Source organism: Populus nigra, chromosome 7 (assembly GCF_951802175.1).
Source record: "Populus nigra chromosome 7, ddPopNigr1.1, whole genome shotgun sequence".
Classification (NCBI taxonomy): Eukaryota; Viridiplantae; Streptophyta; class Magnoliopsida; order Malpighiales; family Salicaceae; genus Populus; species Populus nigra.
The window spans coordinates 2,116,308-2,134,952 of record NC_084858.1 but is presented as its reverse complement, the minus strand read 5'-3'; the positions used below and the strand labels follow the sequence as shown (position 1 = coordinate 2,134,952).

At 33.1% G+C, this 18,645-nt stretch overlaps 2 protein-coding genes across 2 annotated transcripts; both read left to right on the top strand.

The window, feature by feature from the left end:
* The first annotated feature begins 854 nt into the window (after window positions 1-854).
* LOC133698784 (protein S40-4-like) lies at window positions 855-1,726 on the top strand. The gene has a single exon (XM_062121848.1). The coding sequence runs from the start codon at window positions 921-923 to the stop codon at window positions 1,461-1,463; it is 543 nt and encodes a 180-aa protein (XP_061977832.1). The 5' UTR covers window positions 855-920; the 3' UTR covers window positions 1,464-1,726.
* Window positions 1,727-4,109: 2,383 nt separating this feature from the next.
* Window positions 4,110-18,645, top strand: LOC133699274 (vacuolar fusion protein MON1 homolog). Its single transcript, XM_062122476.1, has 14 exons — window positions 4,110-4,827; window positions 12,413-12,492; window positions 12,623-12,694; window positions 12,813-12,852; window positions 13,305-13,406; window positions 13,537-13,658; window positions 14,963-15,095; window positions 15,245-15,336; window positions 15,674-15,755; window positions 15,939-16,003; window positions 16,812-17,114; window positions 17,211-17,302; window positions 17,755-17,819; window positions 18,318-18,645. Exons 1-14 carry the CDS (start codon window positions 4,396-4,398, stop codon window positions 18,411-18,413), a joined length of 1,776 nt encoding a protein of 591 aa, XP_061978460.1. The 5' UTR covers window positions 4,110-4,395; the 3' UTR covers window positions 18,414-18,645.

Genomic DNA, 18,645 nt, shown 5'->3' with positions numbered 1-18,645 from the left:
TAAAAGTGATTACAATCTGCTAAATAGATTAATTTAATATACCAAAAAAACTCATCTTTTTTTTAAAATAATTTAACTTATTACTCCATTTTTCTGATAATTACCACAACTACAAGAAAAAAAACTACTTGTTCTGTGTAGAAGAAAAGAATTATTGAAGTCATGAAAAAAAATTTAAATAATTATGAATTGATGAGTACTTGTACTTATTATATGATAAGTTTTATCTTATTATTTGGTATTATAACTACAATGTTTCCAAATAACCATAATAAATGCACTATAATTATAATTATATACTAAAGACCACTGTTGGATGAACAAATGAAAGGGGTTCTTAGTTTGCATCCCATTTTTATCAAAACTTTAATATAATCGAAAGAGGTTTATTAAAATAAATAAGTAAACGACTCATTTCAGCTATTTTCTATAACTATGTAATTAAAATTAGAAATGTTTAATTAAACTCGCTTAATTATTGAAGATTTTGGTACCTCAGCCCCAAAAGAGGTAGTTGCCAAATACAATGACTAATCATTAATCCGATGATAAATGAGGTCAGATTTAAATAAAATGCAGGTTCTGAATGTAAAATACTAATACCTTAAACCTCATTGAAGAAACAGGAAATTGGCGATATGCTTTATGGCGCTGTTTAGGCCCCTCAAATTTTAAAACATTTTTTTTAATTTTTTTAATATATTAATTTTAAAAATAATTTTTTAAATATAAAAATATATCATTTTAATATATTTCTATAAAAACTAATTGAATTAAAAAATTAAAATGATTTTTTTATCAAATAAAATTTATTTTTATATATCTATAAAAAACATTAAAATATCCCCTAACCATTATTCAACCAAGCTCTATAAAAGTAGATCAATATCCCCTAACCACAACTCCTCCATTCTTTCGAAATGGCCACCAGCAACAGCTATTTTGCCAGACAAAAGTACCGATTCCTTTCAACTGACCTCAAACACCATGCGCAACTCTCTCACGACTCACCCTTCGAACTCGACGAGTCCGACATCTACCACCACACCACTACTCTCTCTATCTCGCCCGACTGCCGCAAGCCCGTCCTCAGTCCGCGACTCGTCAAGAAGTCAACTTCCGCCGCCGCTTCCTGTAGACCGACAGATTCCAGGGAAAAAATAGGCGGAAAACCGTCGTCGCTGCCGGTGAATATACCGGACTGGTCGAGGATATTGAAGAACGAGTACCGAAGGGGATCTGACGTTGTTGATGATCGTGGTGATGTTGATGATGATGTGGACGGTGATGATTGTTTTGATGGCGGGGTGAGGGTCCCACCTCACGAGTTATTGGTGAGGCAGATGGCTAGGTCAAGGATCGCATCCTTCTCGGTTCATGAAGGGATAGGGAGGACTTTGAAAGGGAGGGATCTTAGTAGGGTCAGAAATGCAATTTGGGAAAAAACTGGCTTCCAAGACTGAAAAGAGGGGAAAAAACAAATTTGAGGTCTTTTTGAGAAAATAACAACGGGGATTTTTCATTTTTACACAGAGAGAGAAAGGAATTTCTTACGTTAGAATACGTATGTGATAGATGGAATTGCTCCATTTTTGAATAGTCAATTGTAGTGTATTTTTTTCGGACGTCTTCGGTGTGGTAGTTTTTTTTTTCCTGTCATGTGCTAACTTCTTCGAGATTGTGCACGAAAATGGAATGAAGAATTGAGATGTTTTTTGTTAAGGCATTTTTTTTGTGTTTAATTTTTATTTGAACATTTTGATATATTTTCTTTTGGCCGGCGGGATGTTTATTTTCAGTGTTTTGTAAGTTAAAATTGCGAGGGGAGGGAGCTGGGGACGTTTTGGGAATACTTGGGGTAGGTGAGAAAACCACCGGCGACCACGAACTGGTCCTTGTCTTCGAATATTATATTATATTATTACACAATAAACTTAAAGAAAACAATGAAATGAAGATTGTATTTATGATTTCTACTTGTTGTTTTGTAAAATATTTTTTATTTAAAATTATATTTAAATAATATTTTTTATTTTTTAAAAAATTATTTTGATATTAGTATATTAAAATGATCTAAAAACATTAAAAAAAATATTAATTTGAAATAAAAAAATAAAATTCAATTTAATTTTTTTAAAAACAGTTTTAAAATGTAAAAACAAATAAGGTAAGTATAATCCCTTTCTTCTTCTTTTTTTCTCAAATAATTATTCATTTTGATTATTTAATTATTTTTTAACATGGTTCTTTCTTAGTTTTAGATTTTTTTTAATTTGTTTTTTTAGTTCTCAAATAATTATTTGTTTAGAATATTAAAAAGACTTTTAATTTCATCTTTCTACATTAATTTTTATAATTTATTTTGATTTGTATGCTACATCGTATTTTTAATGTTAAAAGATATCTCGGTATTAAATTAATATTCAATTTTACTAAACAAGATTAACTTTTATCAATTAAAAAAAATAAAATAACATAAATCAATTTTAATACAAATAAAACAGCTCTCTTTATTCATTTTTTACTATTTTATGGGACATGGAAAACTACAATTTGGTCCTTAAGATTTTTACTTTTTTATTTTTTGTCCTTTTTTAGAGCTTCACATTTCAGTCTTACAATTTATCTTTTTTATGTACATTAGTCCTTGGAATTTGAAAGGAAAGAAAGAATAGCGGGAAAATAAAAGAGGGGAGAAAAAGAGGTTAATCGACCACATTCGACCATCAAAAAGAACAATTTTGATATCAATGGATTCATCTAGGAGAGAAGTGTTAAGTGGAGGTGGTGTTTCTCTTTTAAAATGTTGTAAAAAGTAGTTTATTAGTTCGTGCTCTGTCATGGGTTGAATAATTTATTTTTTAGAAAATAAGTATAGCCACTAGCAACTTCTTTTGTAGCAGCAATAATTTTTTTTGTTGTGTGTTAATTTTTTTTTGGAGTAAAAACCACCATGGAGGGATGTAGAAAAAAGAACATCGGGTAATGTTATAAAATATCATGAAAGAGAATAAAAGATCGAGAAATATTTAATAAAAAAACAACGATTAAATGAAATCTAAAACAAAATAATTATGAAATATTGTACAAAAAAGAATGCTCACTAATATAAAAGGGTTATGATTAGAAAAAGAATTTCAAAGGTATCTAACAAAAAACATTTTGAATTATTTTATAGTCAATTTATTTAAAAAGACCAAAGTGTAAAATGTAAAAAAAAAAAAAAACAAAATAGGCCAAGTGGGTGCATGGGCCTGAGTGCCTGACCCATCAAAAAAAGATATGATCACTGGGTCAAAGTCACTTAATTTTTTTATATTAAAAGAAAGATGACGCTTCGTTTACAACACTAAAATCCGATTACTAGAGGGTCGTCAAAAAATCATGGTATAGTTCTTTCATGCCTAAAATTTTGATTTTCAATCTATTTTTATCCAAAACACCTATAAAACATCATAAAAAACCTTGATAAATCCATTTATGGCCTTAAATAACCTTAAAGTTAGTTCAAAAATCCAAAATAAATTTAAATAAAAAAAACTTTCTCGAGCTCAAATCTACCATTTCAAGCAATATCAATACCAAAAAACATCCTAGTGGAACTCTCTTCATCTAACAAAACTTTTAGATACCAAAACTGACTTGTTTTATAGTCTAAATCAGTGTTAGTCAAGACTTTTTTTTCATTATTAGAATCTAGTAATTCTCTTTCTCATCTCTTAAACCAAAAATCAAAAAAATAAAGTTTGAAGCAAAAATAAAAATTTTAAAATGTAAAGGGATCAAAAATTTATTATTTAAAAACATTAACTATGAAAGTGACTTTTCATGTCAATTTTTTGAACAACTACTTATTTTCTCCATCTTTTTTATTTTGATTCCCTATTATTAAATCTTGCCATATTTCACCAAATTCACTTAAATTGGCTATCAAATTAGTACTACAAGGATAAAAAAAAAAAAAAAACTAGAGTTGAAAAAAACAGAGCATTGTTTGCATTCCACGTTAACCCGTGATCTTCCTATCAGAGCTTTTCTATGGTTACATAGTTTATAAGATTACAATAATGCCCTTTTTTGGTATTTATCAGAGAATGATCATACCCGTTCAGGGTGGAGAAGACCCGAGACAAATAACGTTGGATCCAAGTAATCCACCTACTGGTCCCTCTCTCGCGCACCAACGACACTGAATTGCAGAGACATTGAATCAAACCAAAAAAAAGAAAGAAAGACTGGTAGAGGAGCTCAGCTACCAAACAATCCACACACCCAAAAAGAAAAAAATAAAAATCCCTCTCCAGTCTCCTCTTCCTCTTTGGGCAAACAACTATATTTTCTTGTCAAATCCCCAAGTTTAACTAAAGCCAACTCGCAATTACTGAAATTCCAAATATGTCCTCATCCGATTCCAGCTCCTCTTACGCTGACGATCCCAGCCCTAACCCTTTTGATAACCAATTCAAATCCCTAAAACTCGAACAAGGATCCGATAGCACCATCATACAAAAGGACGACGCTGTAGCACAGGAAGAAGGAGAGCACGAATCGCTGAGTGAAAACAGCTATAATCGCCAAGAAATGAGCCATGATCAAGATGACAGAATTGACGGTGGCGACGTCACCAGTGCTGTGTGGAGGCGGACGAACTCTGAGGTAGAAGTGGACGGGCCTTCCAGCCCTAGCAGCAGTGGATACGCTGGCGAGAGAGGGAGCAGTGGCGCTAGTGATGATGATGATATACACGAGGTTGCAAATAATGGTGGTATCGATGGGGTTTTTGATTCGCAAGCTGCCTGGTTGCCTGGTAAACGACATGTCAATGAGGTACTCTTTTGGTTTTTTATTCTTTGCATTAATAACTGATGATAATGTGAATTTGAATTTATGATAGCTGAATTTTAACAGATTGAACTTTGCTTCAGTTCCACGCCTTCAACTGCTAGAATTTCTAAAATTTGATTTGTGAATCTGTTGAAAAAAGAAAAATTAGTTATGGGAATTGCCGGTTTTTGTTATCGAGTATAAGTTTTGTTTTCTATGCATAAGTATGCACTGGCATTGTGGTTAACAGAGTCTCATAATAAGACTACGGGACTTTGTTTCTTGACCTATTTGCATGGCCTGTGTGGATGCAAAAAATTTAGTCTCCGTCAGGGATGGATTTTTTTTTACTTTTAGGTAGATTTTTCAGGCAATGGTGCTGGCTGCTGAGTGACCTTTGCTTTGCTTTTTTTGTTCGTTTTTACATTTCTAGCTATGGGAAAAAGCATCATAGATACTTTTAAATCTTGGTGATGACATGTAGACCAAAAATCAGTTTGGCGGCCTTTCTTTTTACAAGTCAATATTGTAAAAAAAAATCTCCTTCAAAATATATGTTTTTGCTTGCTTTGCTTAAGATAACAGAAGATTTTATTCAGGAAAAAAAGAAAATGTGCAAAGTAGTTTTTGCTTAAGTTGTTTGCCAAACTTGACTGAGTTTGTTCAGCAATGTTCTTTAAAATGCATGCGTTTGAAACCATGTAACCTAAATTTGAGGATTCTCTTGTGTTTTAAAATAGTGGGAATATGTTCTAATAGAAGAAGAAATAGAACAGGAACCAAGGGTCACTGAATTTCACTCACCATTGTGATGCAGGACAGCCTAGGGGGCTATTCTGGATCTGAAATTTAGGGCTGTTTTAGAGGCTGTAAATAGTGATCTTTTGATGGTTAATAACGATAGGATTGAATGGACCTAAACGTGTGTATTTTTAGGAATTCAATGGAGGTTGTTTGATGATTGGAACATAGGACTTAAGTTGCTGAAAATTGTAGAAACTATTAGTCATGCAAAGGGTTCATTTTTTTTTTGTGGAAAATATTTTCCTATATTAAGAACATTTTTTCCTGAAAAATGAGTTATTTTCTATTGTTTGGATGTATTAAGGAAAATATTATTTTCATTAATGGTAGTAAGATGGGAAAAGCTATGATGCTCATGATAGAAAAAGTGATGATAGTTATGATGGTAGCATTTGTTGTGGTGATTGCAAAGGGTTCATTTTTTTTTTGTGGAAAATATTTTCCTATATTAAGAATATTTTTTCTTGAAAAATGAGTTATTTTCTATTGTTTGGATGTATCAAGGAAAATATTTTTTTCATTAATGGTAGTAAGATGGGAAAAGCTATGATGCTCGTGATAGAAATAGTGATGATAGTGGTGGTAGTTATGATGGTAGCATTTGTTGTGGTGGTTGTTGTAGTAATAGTACTGGTGGTGGTTGTACGATAATGGTTGTTGTGGTAGTGGTGATGTTGGTGGTGGACATGGAGATGGTGATAGCGGCAATGACAATGACAACGATAACGACGATGACTAGTGGTTGTGGTTGGTGGTGTGGCCGGTGATGGTGGGGTGGGGTGGTGGTGCAAGTGGTTAAGTGATGTGTATTATAGGTTAGTAGTACCAAGAAAATATTTTTCCTTCCTTCACAAGGTTAAATTTTTTTCTTCATACTAGAATTATTGATCTGTTGACTTATTTTTTAATTTTTGTTTCGCTTTGGAAATTGGAGGAAAACTTTTATTCATCACAAATATACCGTAATAGGGTTTCTAGGAGTTACACCTAGAGGATAGAAAAACGTAAGCTTCACACCTAAGGTTCTTAGGAGTCACGCCAATCAAAAGCAAAGTGCTGTAATTTTATTCTTCAACTGTGATTAAGAAATTGATTACATAACCATTATATAAACATGCTAGTACTCCTAATCCAACAAGGTAAAATATCATCAAGAACAAAATTGGTATTGCGATCAAATTCTGCAAATGCTACGTCATCAAGCGATCTCCGTCTAATTTATGTAGTGTCATTGAATAATGTTTAACACTAGTTTTTTGAATAAAACACAATTAAAAATAAAAAATAAATTTTTGTTTTTATTAGTTTACTGGGCGGACCCGGTTCAATGCATTTTTAGCTTTGGACCGGACCCGGTCCGACCGGCACTTGAATAGTGGAGCATGCCTCCACTGTTCACTGAACAGTGTAGCCATGATCCACTGTTCACGTGAACAGTGGAGCATGGCTACATGTTCAGTGATTTCTCCGTGCGTAAGAAGCAGCAAAATACAGCTTCTGGTAAACCTGCAGCATAACCTTAATAAATGATGGGTCCTACCAAAAACAATTGTGGCTTTTGCTTAACCAAACAAGAAAAACTGTGGCTGCGAGTGAACCTTACTCGCAGCCACAATACCAAAAGACCACTTTGGTATTGTGGCTGCGGGCGAGGTTCGCTCACAACCACAGTTTTTCTTGTTTTGTTAAGTAAGAAACACAAATTTTTTTGGTAGGACCCTCCATTTATTAAGGCTGTGCCGCAAGTTTACCAAAAGCTGTATTTTGCTGCTTCTTGCGCGTGGAGAAATCACTGAACAGTGGAGGCATGCTCCACTGTTCACGTGCCAGCCGGACCGGGTCCGGTCCAAAGCTAAAAATACATTGAACTGGGTCCGACCCAGTAAAATAAAATTATTTTTAATTTTTAATTGTGTTTTATTCGAAAAACTAGTTTTAAATATTATTCAATGACACTACATAAATTAGACGGAGATCGCTTGATGACGTAACATTTGCAGAATTTGATCGCAATCCTAATTTTGTTCCGAATTATATTTTACCTGATGTTGTTGAGTTCTTAATAAACCAAGAAAACTGCAGTCCTTGTCGGATGTATTTCATACTTGATGGAATTGTAGATAGTTTAATGGAACAATAAAAAATATTTTATATAAAGTATTATTTATTTCATCATGTAATAACAATAGTTAAATCTACAATATTTAAATTAAAAACCATCAATATATATATATATATTAATTATTTTATGACCTCAATTTGAAAAACAATTTTTTAACCAAACACATTAAACTACTTTTTGTTTAACCATAGTTTTAACCAAACATATATAAATATCAAACCAACCTCAACTAAAAGTACTTTTTATAAAACAACTTTTTTCAAACCACAACCACAACCACAACAGCTACTGCAGTACCAAACACAATACCACCAAATTTATAGACAACTTAATATAATTTTATTTTATTTTACAATACTCCCCTTCAAGTTGACTTGAAGATATCTTCCATTGTCAGTTTGTTGATTAAGTAGTCAAATTGTTTCTTGTGAAGTCCCTTTTAAGTATATCAACAACTTGCTTGGTGGTTGGAACATATGACATGCAAATCATTCCACTGCCAATCTTTTTTTTGATAAAGTGCTTCTTGACTTCCACATGCTTTGTTTTATCATGAAAAACCGAATTATGAGCAATTGAGATGGCTGTCTTATTCTTAGAGTGTGATGAGTTAAGAATCTTCAAGTCTTTTAAAAACCTTTTAATCCATATAATTTTACAAATCCTATGTGCAATTGCTCTAAACTTAGCTTTTACACTACTCCTTGCCACAACACTTTGTTTTTTGATTTGCCAAGTAACTAAATTCCCTCCAACATAGATGCAATAACCAAAAGTTGATATTCTATCAGTTGCACCTCCAGTCAAATTTGCGTCGGTATATACTTCTAAATGTAAATGTTCATGTTTCTTAAACAACAAACCTCAAGATTCTATTAACGACATCAAAGTAATGCATGAATTGGCTGACCATACTTACTACAAAGGCTATATCCGAGTGTGTCGGGGCCAAATAAATTAATATGCCATAAGTCTTTGGTATTGCTCTCGATTCACCACTTTTTTAGTTTTGGCAGGATGGAGCTTCAAGTTGGCTTCAATTGGTGTTTTAACTGCTTTGCATCCCAACAACTAAATTAAGTAGATATTTATGTTGATCGACAAATATACTTTTCTTAGATCTAGCAAATTCCATTCCAAGAAAATATTTTAAAGCACCCAAATCCCAGATCTCAAAATTATCAACAAGTTTCTTCTTAAATCTTTTTAGCTTGACATTGTCATCACCTGTCAGGAATATGTCATCCATATAAACAATCAATATAGCAATTTTACCTGTTTTTGAATGTTTATAAAACATGGTATGATCTGCTTGACTTTGACATAACCATGATGTTGTATAGCCTTTCCAAAGCGTTTAAACCATGCTCTAGGAGATTGCTTGGGGCCATATAAAGACATTTTTAGTCTGCAGGCTTTATGAATGTTAATTCCCTCTTGAAACCTTGGTGGTATGCTCATAAAGACTTCCTCTTCCAAGTCTTCATTTAGAAAAGCATTTTTAATGTTCAACTGATGTAAGAGCCAGTTGAAGTTGAAATTCATTGCTAAGGATAATAACACCCAAATTTAGTTTATTTTGATTACTAGAGCAAATGTATCTTGATAGTCAATGGCATTTGTTTGTGTTAATATTTTTGCTACAAGCCTTACCTTGTACCTTTATATGCTTCCATTAGTTTTGCATTTAATCGTAAACATCCTTTTGCACCCTACTTTCTTATTTTTCCTTGGCAAGTCAACGGCTTCCCAAGTGCCATTTTTGTTTGGAGCATTCATTTCTTCCATGACTTATAACTTCTAATTCAGATTACCTAGAGCTTCTTGAATATTTCCAGGAATAAACAATTGAGATATCTTAAAGATAAAAGCTCTATGATTATTAGAAAGTTTTTGATAAGATAAATATTTAGCAATGGGATGGATAGTACATGATCAGACTCCTTTCTAATAGCTATGGAAATGTCAAGGTCTATAGGCTCATTTAGAAGGAACAATAAAAGTAGAAATAGAAATAGGAATACCTGGAATATTCTTGGGACCATCTCTTGGTGAATTTGGTTGATCTTGTGTTGGGATGAGAGGTAGGTCTTTACTTTTCTCATGAGTTCTTCTTCAAGTATAAACTTGAAGCTTGGTATTTGGATCAGTTTGGTCTTTTTGTAGTACTTCTCCTATTTGCAATACACTTACACTTGACAATTATTTACTTGTATTTTCAGTTGCTTCAATATCATGAACATTATTTTCCTAAGATTGTGATGTTGAAAAAATAGTAATATCCATAATTGTATTAGGTAATGGAACATACATGCCCCTAAAATCGTCATCTTTCAGTTGTTTCTCCCCTTGAATATGATTCTTGGTAAAGTAAGGTTGATTTTCTATAAAAGAAATATCGATACTTACATGAATTTTTTGGTTTGAGGATTGTAACATTTGTATTCTCTTTTGTTTGAGGTTTATATGATGAAAACACATTTTTTAGCTCTAGGATCAAGTTTAAATTTGAATTTGTTTAGTATGTGAACAAAGACTGTGCAACCAAAAACTTTAATTAGCAAATCAGATTGTATTCGTGTATCAGGAAAAGATTTTTTTAAGCAATATCAAATAGGATGTCACAAAAAAAAACTTCACCCCATAATATTTTGGAATATTCATAGAAAACATTATGGCACGAGCTACTTCTAGTAAATGCTTATTTTTTCTCTCAACAATTTCATTTTGTTGAGTGTTACGACATGTAGACTGATGTTGAATTTCCCTTGCCTTAAATTTTTTTTCCTAAACACTCATTAAAGTATTATGTTCCATTACCAAAATGAAGTATGTTAATCCTTTATATGATCTTGGTTTTCTATCATTTGGTAAAAATCTTTAAACATTGTTACTACCTTATATTTTTCCTTTATCAAATAAACTTAACATAATCTTGTGTCATCATCTATAAATGTGACAAATTATTTTTTTCCAGATACAATAGTGATCTTTGAAGGGCCCCACACATCTCTATGAATTAAATAAATTGGTTTTGAAGCATGATAGGGTTTTGAAGGATATATAGCACGTTGGTTTTTTAATAAATGACAACTTTCACATTGAAAAGATAAACAATTTAATTTTTTAAACAACTCAAGAAATAAATGATTAAGATAGAGAAATTTGGGATGTCTTAGTTTAAGATGCCAAAGCATTATTTGTTCATGAATAGAACTTGTATTTCTAAAGCCTCGAGCTTTTTTATTATCGAAGAAGTTGTCATCAAGGTGGTAAAGTTCATCGATCATCCTAGCACTACTAATCATCTGCCCCGAGCTCCAGCCCTGAAATATACATATAAAATCATAAAAAATAACAAGCAGTTGCAATCTTTGGTTAGTTTACTCATAGACATAAGATTGCAGGCAATTTTAGGAACATGAAGGACAAATTTATGATTTATACTAAAAAATTGTTACCAACTCTTTCCCTGCAAAAGGTGAGAGAAACTACAAATTTGATTTTCTCATTACCAAGACATGTTAATTAATTTGTAAATTAATGGGAATGACTAGTCATATGATTCGATGCATCTGAATCAATGATCCAAGAAGCAAAATTTTAACAACGAGATAAAGCGCGGGGATGACTACCTATTTGAACCAAAGAAACACTAGGAATACCAGATGGTGAATTGGACTTTAGTAGTTTCATAATTTGGTCCATCTGCTCTTTACTAAAAAGGCTTTTCTTAGCTTCATATGCTGCAGGAACCACATTGTTGGGTTTGTCATCAGGTCTGCTGCTTTTCCAAGTAGGTGGCTTTCCATGAAGTTTCCAACAGGTTTCCTGTGTATGGCATGACTTAACATAGTAGTCACACTACATGCAAGATTTGTATTGTTTTGCAATAATCTTGCTCGCATTTACATCAGCGGCAACCAATGCAGAGTTCTCAATCGGATCTTTAGTTGCCTCTTTTCCAAGCCTGACTACCCCGCATCTCTCTTCTCTTTTAACTTTTGAAAATACCTCGCCAATTGGAGTTCAAACTTAGAGGTTTCTTATGAACCCTAAACCCTAATTATCTTGTTCAAACTTCAATTCTATTCTTGCTTAGCCATTATTCTGCTGTAATTTCAGTTTTCTGCTGTTTTCCTCTACCGGTAGATTTTTCTTATGCACCCTTATCATGGAGGAACTAATTCTAATATCTAGAATTATTATGCTACCTGTTACCTATTCTTCCTACATCAATTTGCCTATGTTTTCATCTTCAAATTGAAGTTTCAATATTATTTTAGCCTTATATGATTCTTTTGAAAAGCCAGTCTTGTGCATTGTGCCAATATGGCAATTATTTATTAAATGAAGGAGAGATTATTTTTAGTATCATGGTACAAAGACATGATTTGTAGAGGAAAGAAACAAAAGTACTTATCATAAGAAAAGTAGAAGATAGAAAGTAGATAATAGGAGCCTTAGGGACACATGCATGTATTGTGCATTATTTGAATCTTGTTTATCAGACACCAGTGATCGACATTGGAATCGTTCAATGGTTAAGCATATTTCGGATTTTTCAACCATGTATGCTTACTGTTTTTACCTACCATTGTACATGATAAAAAGAGGACTTGTGCAATATTACATCCTGTTTGATTAATAAATGAAGTGCAGGATGATGCTTCCATATCATGGAGGAAAAGGAAGAAGCATTTTTTTATGTTGAGTCATTCTGGAAAACCAATATATTCCAGGTTTGTTCCAAATGTTCACATCAGGAAGTACACAATTCTTATTCATAGTGATGCAAACAACAATAGTGTAATCTATCACCTTTTGTTTCAATGTTTGCTTTCCTGATCAAATTCTCTTATTTAACTCCAGATATGGAGATGAACACAAGCTAGCAGGATTTTCAGCTACACTGCAGGCCATAATTTCATTCGTGGAGAATGGGTACATGGATGAACTTGTGAACTCTCATTTTTTGCCATGAACATCCTTTGAATTGCTATTAATCTGAAGTCCGTTCTATTGAGGACTTTAATATATTTATTCATTATTTGCCTTTCAGGGGGGATCGTATCAAATTGGTTAGGGCAGGAAAACACCAGGTTTGTTTATATTTTATCATATGGCCTTAAAAAAATATTCTTATTCTTCATGTTCTAATCAATCCTTTGTTCTTTGCGACCTGGATTATAAAGTAGCACAATTTTTGTTCTCCTGTTATTTTAATTTGGGTAAGCTCATTCAATTTTTTTTTCAATTATTAAGAAAAATAAAAGAATAGCCCCTTAATTTTAGGAGATGATTTCAAATAGCTCCAAGTTAAGATGTTACTCCAAGGTTTTCATAGCAGTTTCTACAATCATGCTGGTGTTTTGTGGAAGTATCTTCTCGAAGCTCATTGGTTAGTGAAAAAATGAAGAGGATCTAATGCAAACAAACCTATTTTATTACTTTCATCTTCCTTTTGGAGTAATAGGATTTCTAATTAGGAGCATGAGAGAGATCTACTGAATTGACCGACTTGCAAACTCTGAATGTTTCTTTTTGGGTTCAGGTGGTTTTTCTCGTGAAAGGACCAATTTACCTGGTTTGCATCAGCTGCACGGAAGAGCCATATGAATCGTTGAAGGGGCAATTAGAACTTATTTATGGTCAGGTAGCAATTAATTCCACTACTTCACTTTTCTATGTGTTACCTTTTTTATTATTTTCTTACATTTTCTTAAATAGATCAAAAACTCTCATGATCTTCATATTTTCTCATGTTTTCCTCAAAATGGATGCAGATGATACTCATTTTAACAAAGTCAGTTAATAGATGTTTTGAGAAAAATCCAAAGTTTGATATGACGCCATTGCTTGGAGGAACAGATGTTGTCTTCTCATCTCTCATCCATTCATTAAGTTGGTTCGTTCTCTACTCTTTCCGCATGGCTCCTTTTGCTGGTGTAGGAAAATAAAAAAATATCTCTGCTTCAGGTGGTTGGAGTACTTTTTTTCATTGGCTTGTTGATTTCGCGAGGGCCTATCCCATAGATCAAATTTATTAATTAAGACTTCTCTACTTTAAACCCCATAACCTAAAGAAAAAACACTTTGTTGTACATTTTAATGAACAACATGACAAAAATGCAAATCATTCTCTTGTACTTTGTAATACAAGAAATGTGATAAAGACAAAATATCAACCTTATAAAACTAGTATATATTATACCTACCCAAAAAACTTTGTTAATAAGAACTAAGTTTGCTAAGTTTAAATAACCTATACTCAAAAGGTATGATTTGTACTTGTTTTGTTCTTTATACTATATCGAGAAATTCTAATATCTATTAATTATTACCATTAAGTAGCTAACAACGAGATTCAGTGACCAACTGCATGGATTGGTAAGTGCTAGGGATGGCAATATGTGCCTATGGGTTGGGTTTTTAATATATCTATATCCACATCTGGAACCAAGACCAATATCAATACCCCACCCACCCATTACCCAAAATGTAAGGAAATTGGATATCCATACCTAACTCATCGGATTTCAAATACCCATTACCCCAGCACTACTTATTATCTAATATGAAAATAAAAAGTGTGTGTATATATATATATATATTCGGGGTGTGTGTTGTATGGTAAAACGGCAAATATCTTTTACATATGTATGCCAATATATTTCAGGTCAGATTTGGATTGGGTTTCAAGTTAGTTTTTAGCAATATTCATACCCTATCCATTACCTAACAAGTATGAATTTTGGGTATCCATGTCTGATATGAAACAACAGCTATCCTAAAAGAAAACACCCATTTAAGTCGGTTCAGGTGGATTTCCATCAGGTTCGGTTGCCATCCCTGGTTTCTAGCAAAGCAGCATTCTGAGTTGAACTATCCTCTCTATTTTAGTTTGACAATTTTGTTATATGTAAACTATGATAGAGGTTCTGTTCACCATTAGTTTTCCTTGGTCATATTTCTTGAGGTTCTCTGATTTCTCTTGTTATTGACCATCAGTGAGTTGAAATTCTTATTCACTTTTTCTTCCCCTTTACAAGATCGTAATTGTCTGATATTTTCTTATTTTTTCTATTGATGAATTATTTGACTGATGTTTTCATTTCCTCTTGTTGTTAAATGAGATACGAAGCGCACGTCTTTATACCTCTATTTAAAATTGGAGGGTGCTGATGGGGTTTTTGTTGTTTCTCTTGTCAGGAATCCAGCAACTTTTCTTCATGCATACACTTGTCTTCCCCTTGCTTATGCAACGAGGCAAGCTGCAGGTGCTATATTGCAAGATGTTGCTGATTCTGGTGTCCTCTTTGCAATATTAATGTGCAAACACAAAGTTAATACCTTCTCTTTTCCCCCATTGTTCTTGTTTCCCCCCTTTTTTTTGGCTTTTAGAAACATCAATCTCTAAAAAACTGCATTTATTTTCCAGTTTGAAATTCCTTTAGATGCTACAGCTGTTTATGACTTGGGGCTTAATTTCAGGTCGTTAGTCTTGTTGGTGCTCAAAAAGCTTCTCTTCATCCTGATGACATGCTGTTACTTTCCAACTTTATAATGTCTTCTGAATCATTTAGGCAAGTAAAATTGACTTTCAGTGGACTTTTGTTGTTTCATAGTCCTCTCATTGTTGAGAAATCCTTTAGTTAATACATTGTCTTGCAAGTTCCAACTTTGCTAGGCTATTCTCATTTTCATTGCCATTACAAATGTGCTCTATGTCCTGATGGATGATTGAGCTTAATACTGCATAATTTTTTTTTAGTAGAACTTGGAAAATGCAAGAGTCGCCGCAAAAAAAAAAGGCATAGTTATCTTCTCCATTAATGCTTGTTATTGTTGTCTTAACCTAAAGATGGAATTTCTGAATTCTCTTTTGAAACTGTGGCCTGACATTCTTTTGACTTTATGCAGGACATCTGAATCTTTCTCGCCAATTTGCCTGCCAAGATATAATCCAATGGCCTTTTTGTATGCTTATGTCCATTATCTTGAAGTGAGTGAAACATGGTTTAGCTGCATTTCTGTTTGAGCAAATTCATCATACCCTTGTTTTTCTGGACAGTGATTGTAGAAGACAATCGATGACTGCAATTGTTTGGTCCACATTAATAGTGTTTTTATAGTCCTAATTGTATAGCAATTGATGGGAATTGACATGAACTTAATTTTGTTGTAGGTTGATACATACTTGATGCTGCTTACCACTAGTTCAGGTGCCTTTTATCATCTTAAGGATTGCAGGTAAGATGATTGCCAATTTACTCAATGACTTGTCTATTTTTGTATTGAGAGAAGTGGAGGGGACCTTATTCTGGTATCTGAGTCATGAGAATTGTTGAGAACAGGAAAGAATGATAGATTGTTCGTCTCCCAAAGAGGAAATATATGGAGATGCATGTTTGCTAACTTTTTGTTTTTTTTGTTTCACATGATCAAAATCTATGTGATATAGAATAATAGCCTAAAATGTAACTTTCTTTTGGACAAGAAAAGTCAACTGATGCATCTTTCAATAAATTCCCAAAGCATCAACTTAAGTGATAACCAGAGCAGCTTCTTATTGTCTCCTAATGACTGAACCTTTATAATATATATTTTCATCATAAATTAGACATTTGGATTTACTTGTACTAAAATAAATAAAAATAATTTTGGCTAAGATTTTTTAGTTAATACTAGCTGAAAAGCACATTGCTCATGCTCATTGCAAGTAGAGCCTTAAAATAAGGAAACAAATAATCCCACTAGTGTCAAGTCATTACTATTGTCATCACTTGTTTTAATTTTCTTATCATAGAAATTATGTCGAGGTCAATAAAATTTTGCTTCTTATTCATAACTTCATATTTCCAACAATGTTAGGAAATTATTTTATGGGGCATGGAAGGGGTAGAGAATTCGAAATTACCTTGCATTTTCTATTTGAATTTCAGTATGCAATCGGTTTTTCTTCCCCATATGCTTTTTAATGAAATGAGCGAATGGTTCTTTTTATTTCTCTTCCATTCTATTTGGGACTCTAAAATTTAAAATTTGACAAATTTTATAGGATTCGTATTGAAATGGTTCTTCTGAAGTCGAATGTTCTTAGCGAAGTTCAGAGATCCATGCTGGATGGTGGGATACATGTTGAGGATTTGCCTGGCGATCCATTTCCTCGTTCTGGATCTGTTTCTCCTCGTTTAGGGCAGCATCAACAGCCAAGCGATTCTCCTGAGAGATTCAAGGAACCATCTGTTGGGATTGGTGGTCCTGCTGGACTTTGGCATTTCATATATCGCAGCATCTATCTGGATCAATACATATCTTCTGAGTTTTCAGCACCAATTAATAGTCCAGGACAGCAGAAAAGGTAAAGCTGTGGAACCTTGGGGCCTTTTGGAGGCGAGCACTATTCGAAAATTCCCAGTTACCTGAATTAGTTTAAAACTAAAATCCTGTTTTGCAGATTGTACAGAGCTTACCAGAAACTGTATGTTTCGATGCACGATAATGGAAATGAGCCCCACAAAACTCAGTTTAGAAGAGATGAAAACTATGGTAAATTATTTTTTTAAAATTTCGATCATATCAAATAATCACAAAGTACAAAATTTCAATGTGTATTTAAATGCTCTATAGTTTATGAAGCCATGGAAGATACATTAGTAAGCATTTCTCTGTACTAAGCTCAGATGAAGAATATGTTGCCTCATCTTGTTAGACTTGCTTTTGTATATGCATTTTGCATAGATATTCTTTCAAGTTGGCAGTGGCTGTAGATTTATGGGCCAAGACATTTATTATAGCGCACATAACTTAGAATTGGAAAAATAATGCTACGTATCTTGCAAAGTTAAGTTTTATTGTTGTTCTGTTTGTTATTTTGTTAAGCAAACCTCATTTTTCACTATCTGGAATTCTACACCATAATCATGCTCCTTGATGTATGTTTCAATTTTTACTTGTTTAAAATACTTTCATGGTGAAATTGTGTCTACTTTGTGTGACAGTTCTTCTCTGTTGGGTCACCCCAGATTTTGAACTTTATGCGGCATTCGATCCACTTGCAGACAAGGTTTGACATTTGCTGAAGTTCTTGGCTTTTGCGTTCTAAAAATGAAGTGAATAAACCATCATGTTCATCGAGGCAAGAAACCTTAGGTCCATGCAGCCACATAGCTAAGGCTAGCTTTATAAGCTGCTATCAAACAAGATTTTTCTTGGGCATGTCAGATAACTTCTGGGATCATTAATTGTGAAAGGCTAAAGGCCGAGCTTATTATTATCGACGTCTTCTTTTGATGTCCTCATAGTGTGGAGGGTGACCTATTCTCCAACTCCAAATAAATTGCGTATTCTCTTTTTATCACTAATATATATTCTTGTTTCATAAAAAATATTCAATATACTCTATCTCAATTATGTTGCCTTCTCATTTGATGAGACTAAATCTTTCTGCTGGCTGCGCTTCTTAAAATAACTCTACAAATGGATTCCATGATCGTTCCTGGTATCTTTTTGGCAGATAGTTTAGATGTGATGCTGAACTTCTTTTATTGTATTCAATTTGCAGGGTTTGGCAATAGAGACTTGCAACAGGGTCTGTCAATGGGTGAAAGATGTTGAAAATGAGATTTTTTTGCTGGGAGCAAGCCCCTTTTCATGGTGATATCGCAACAAAGCATGTATGTATACTAGGGTTTGTTTATTCAATAAAATCCACATTTAGTTTTTTCAATCTCACGCTAATTTAAGCGTGCCAATAGTTTGCCAACAATTTTTTTTTTAAAAAAAAACTTTTTATAGGTTTGCTTGCATCCAATCGTAGAGTAGTCATTGCAATATTTATTAGATTTTGTTCACGGCAACTCGTGCAATATTAATTTTGATTTATTATTAAA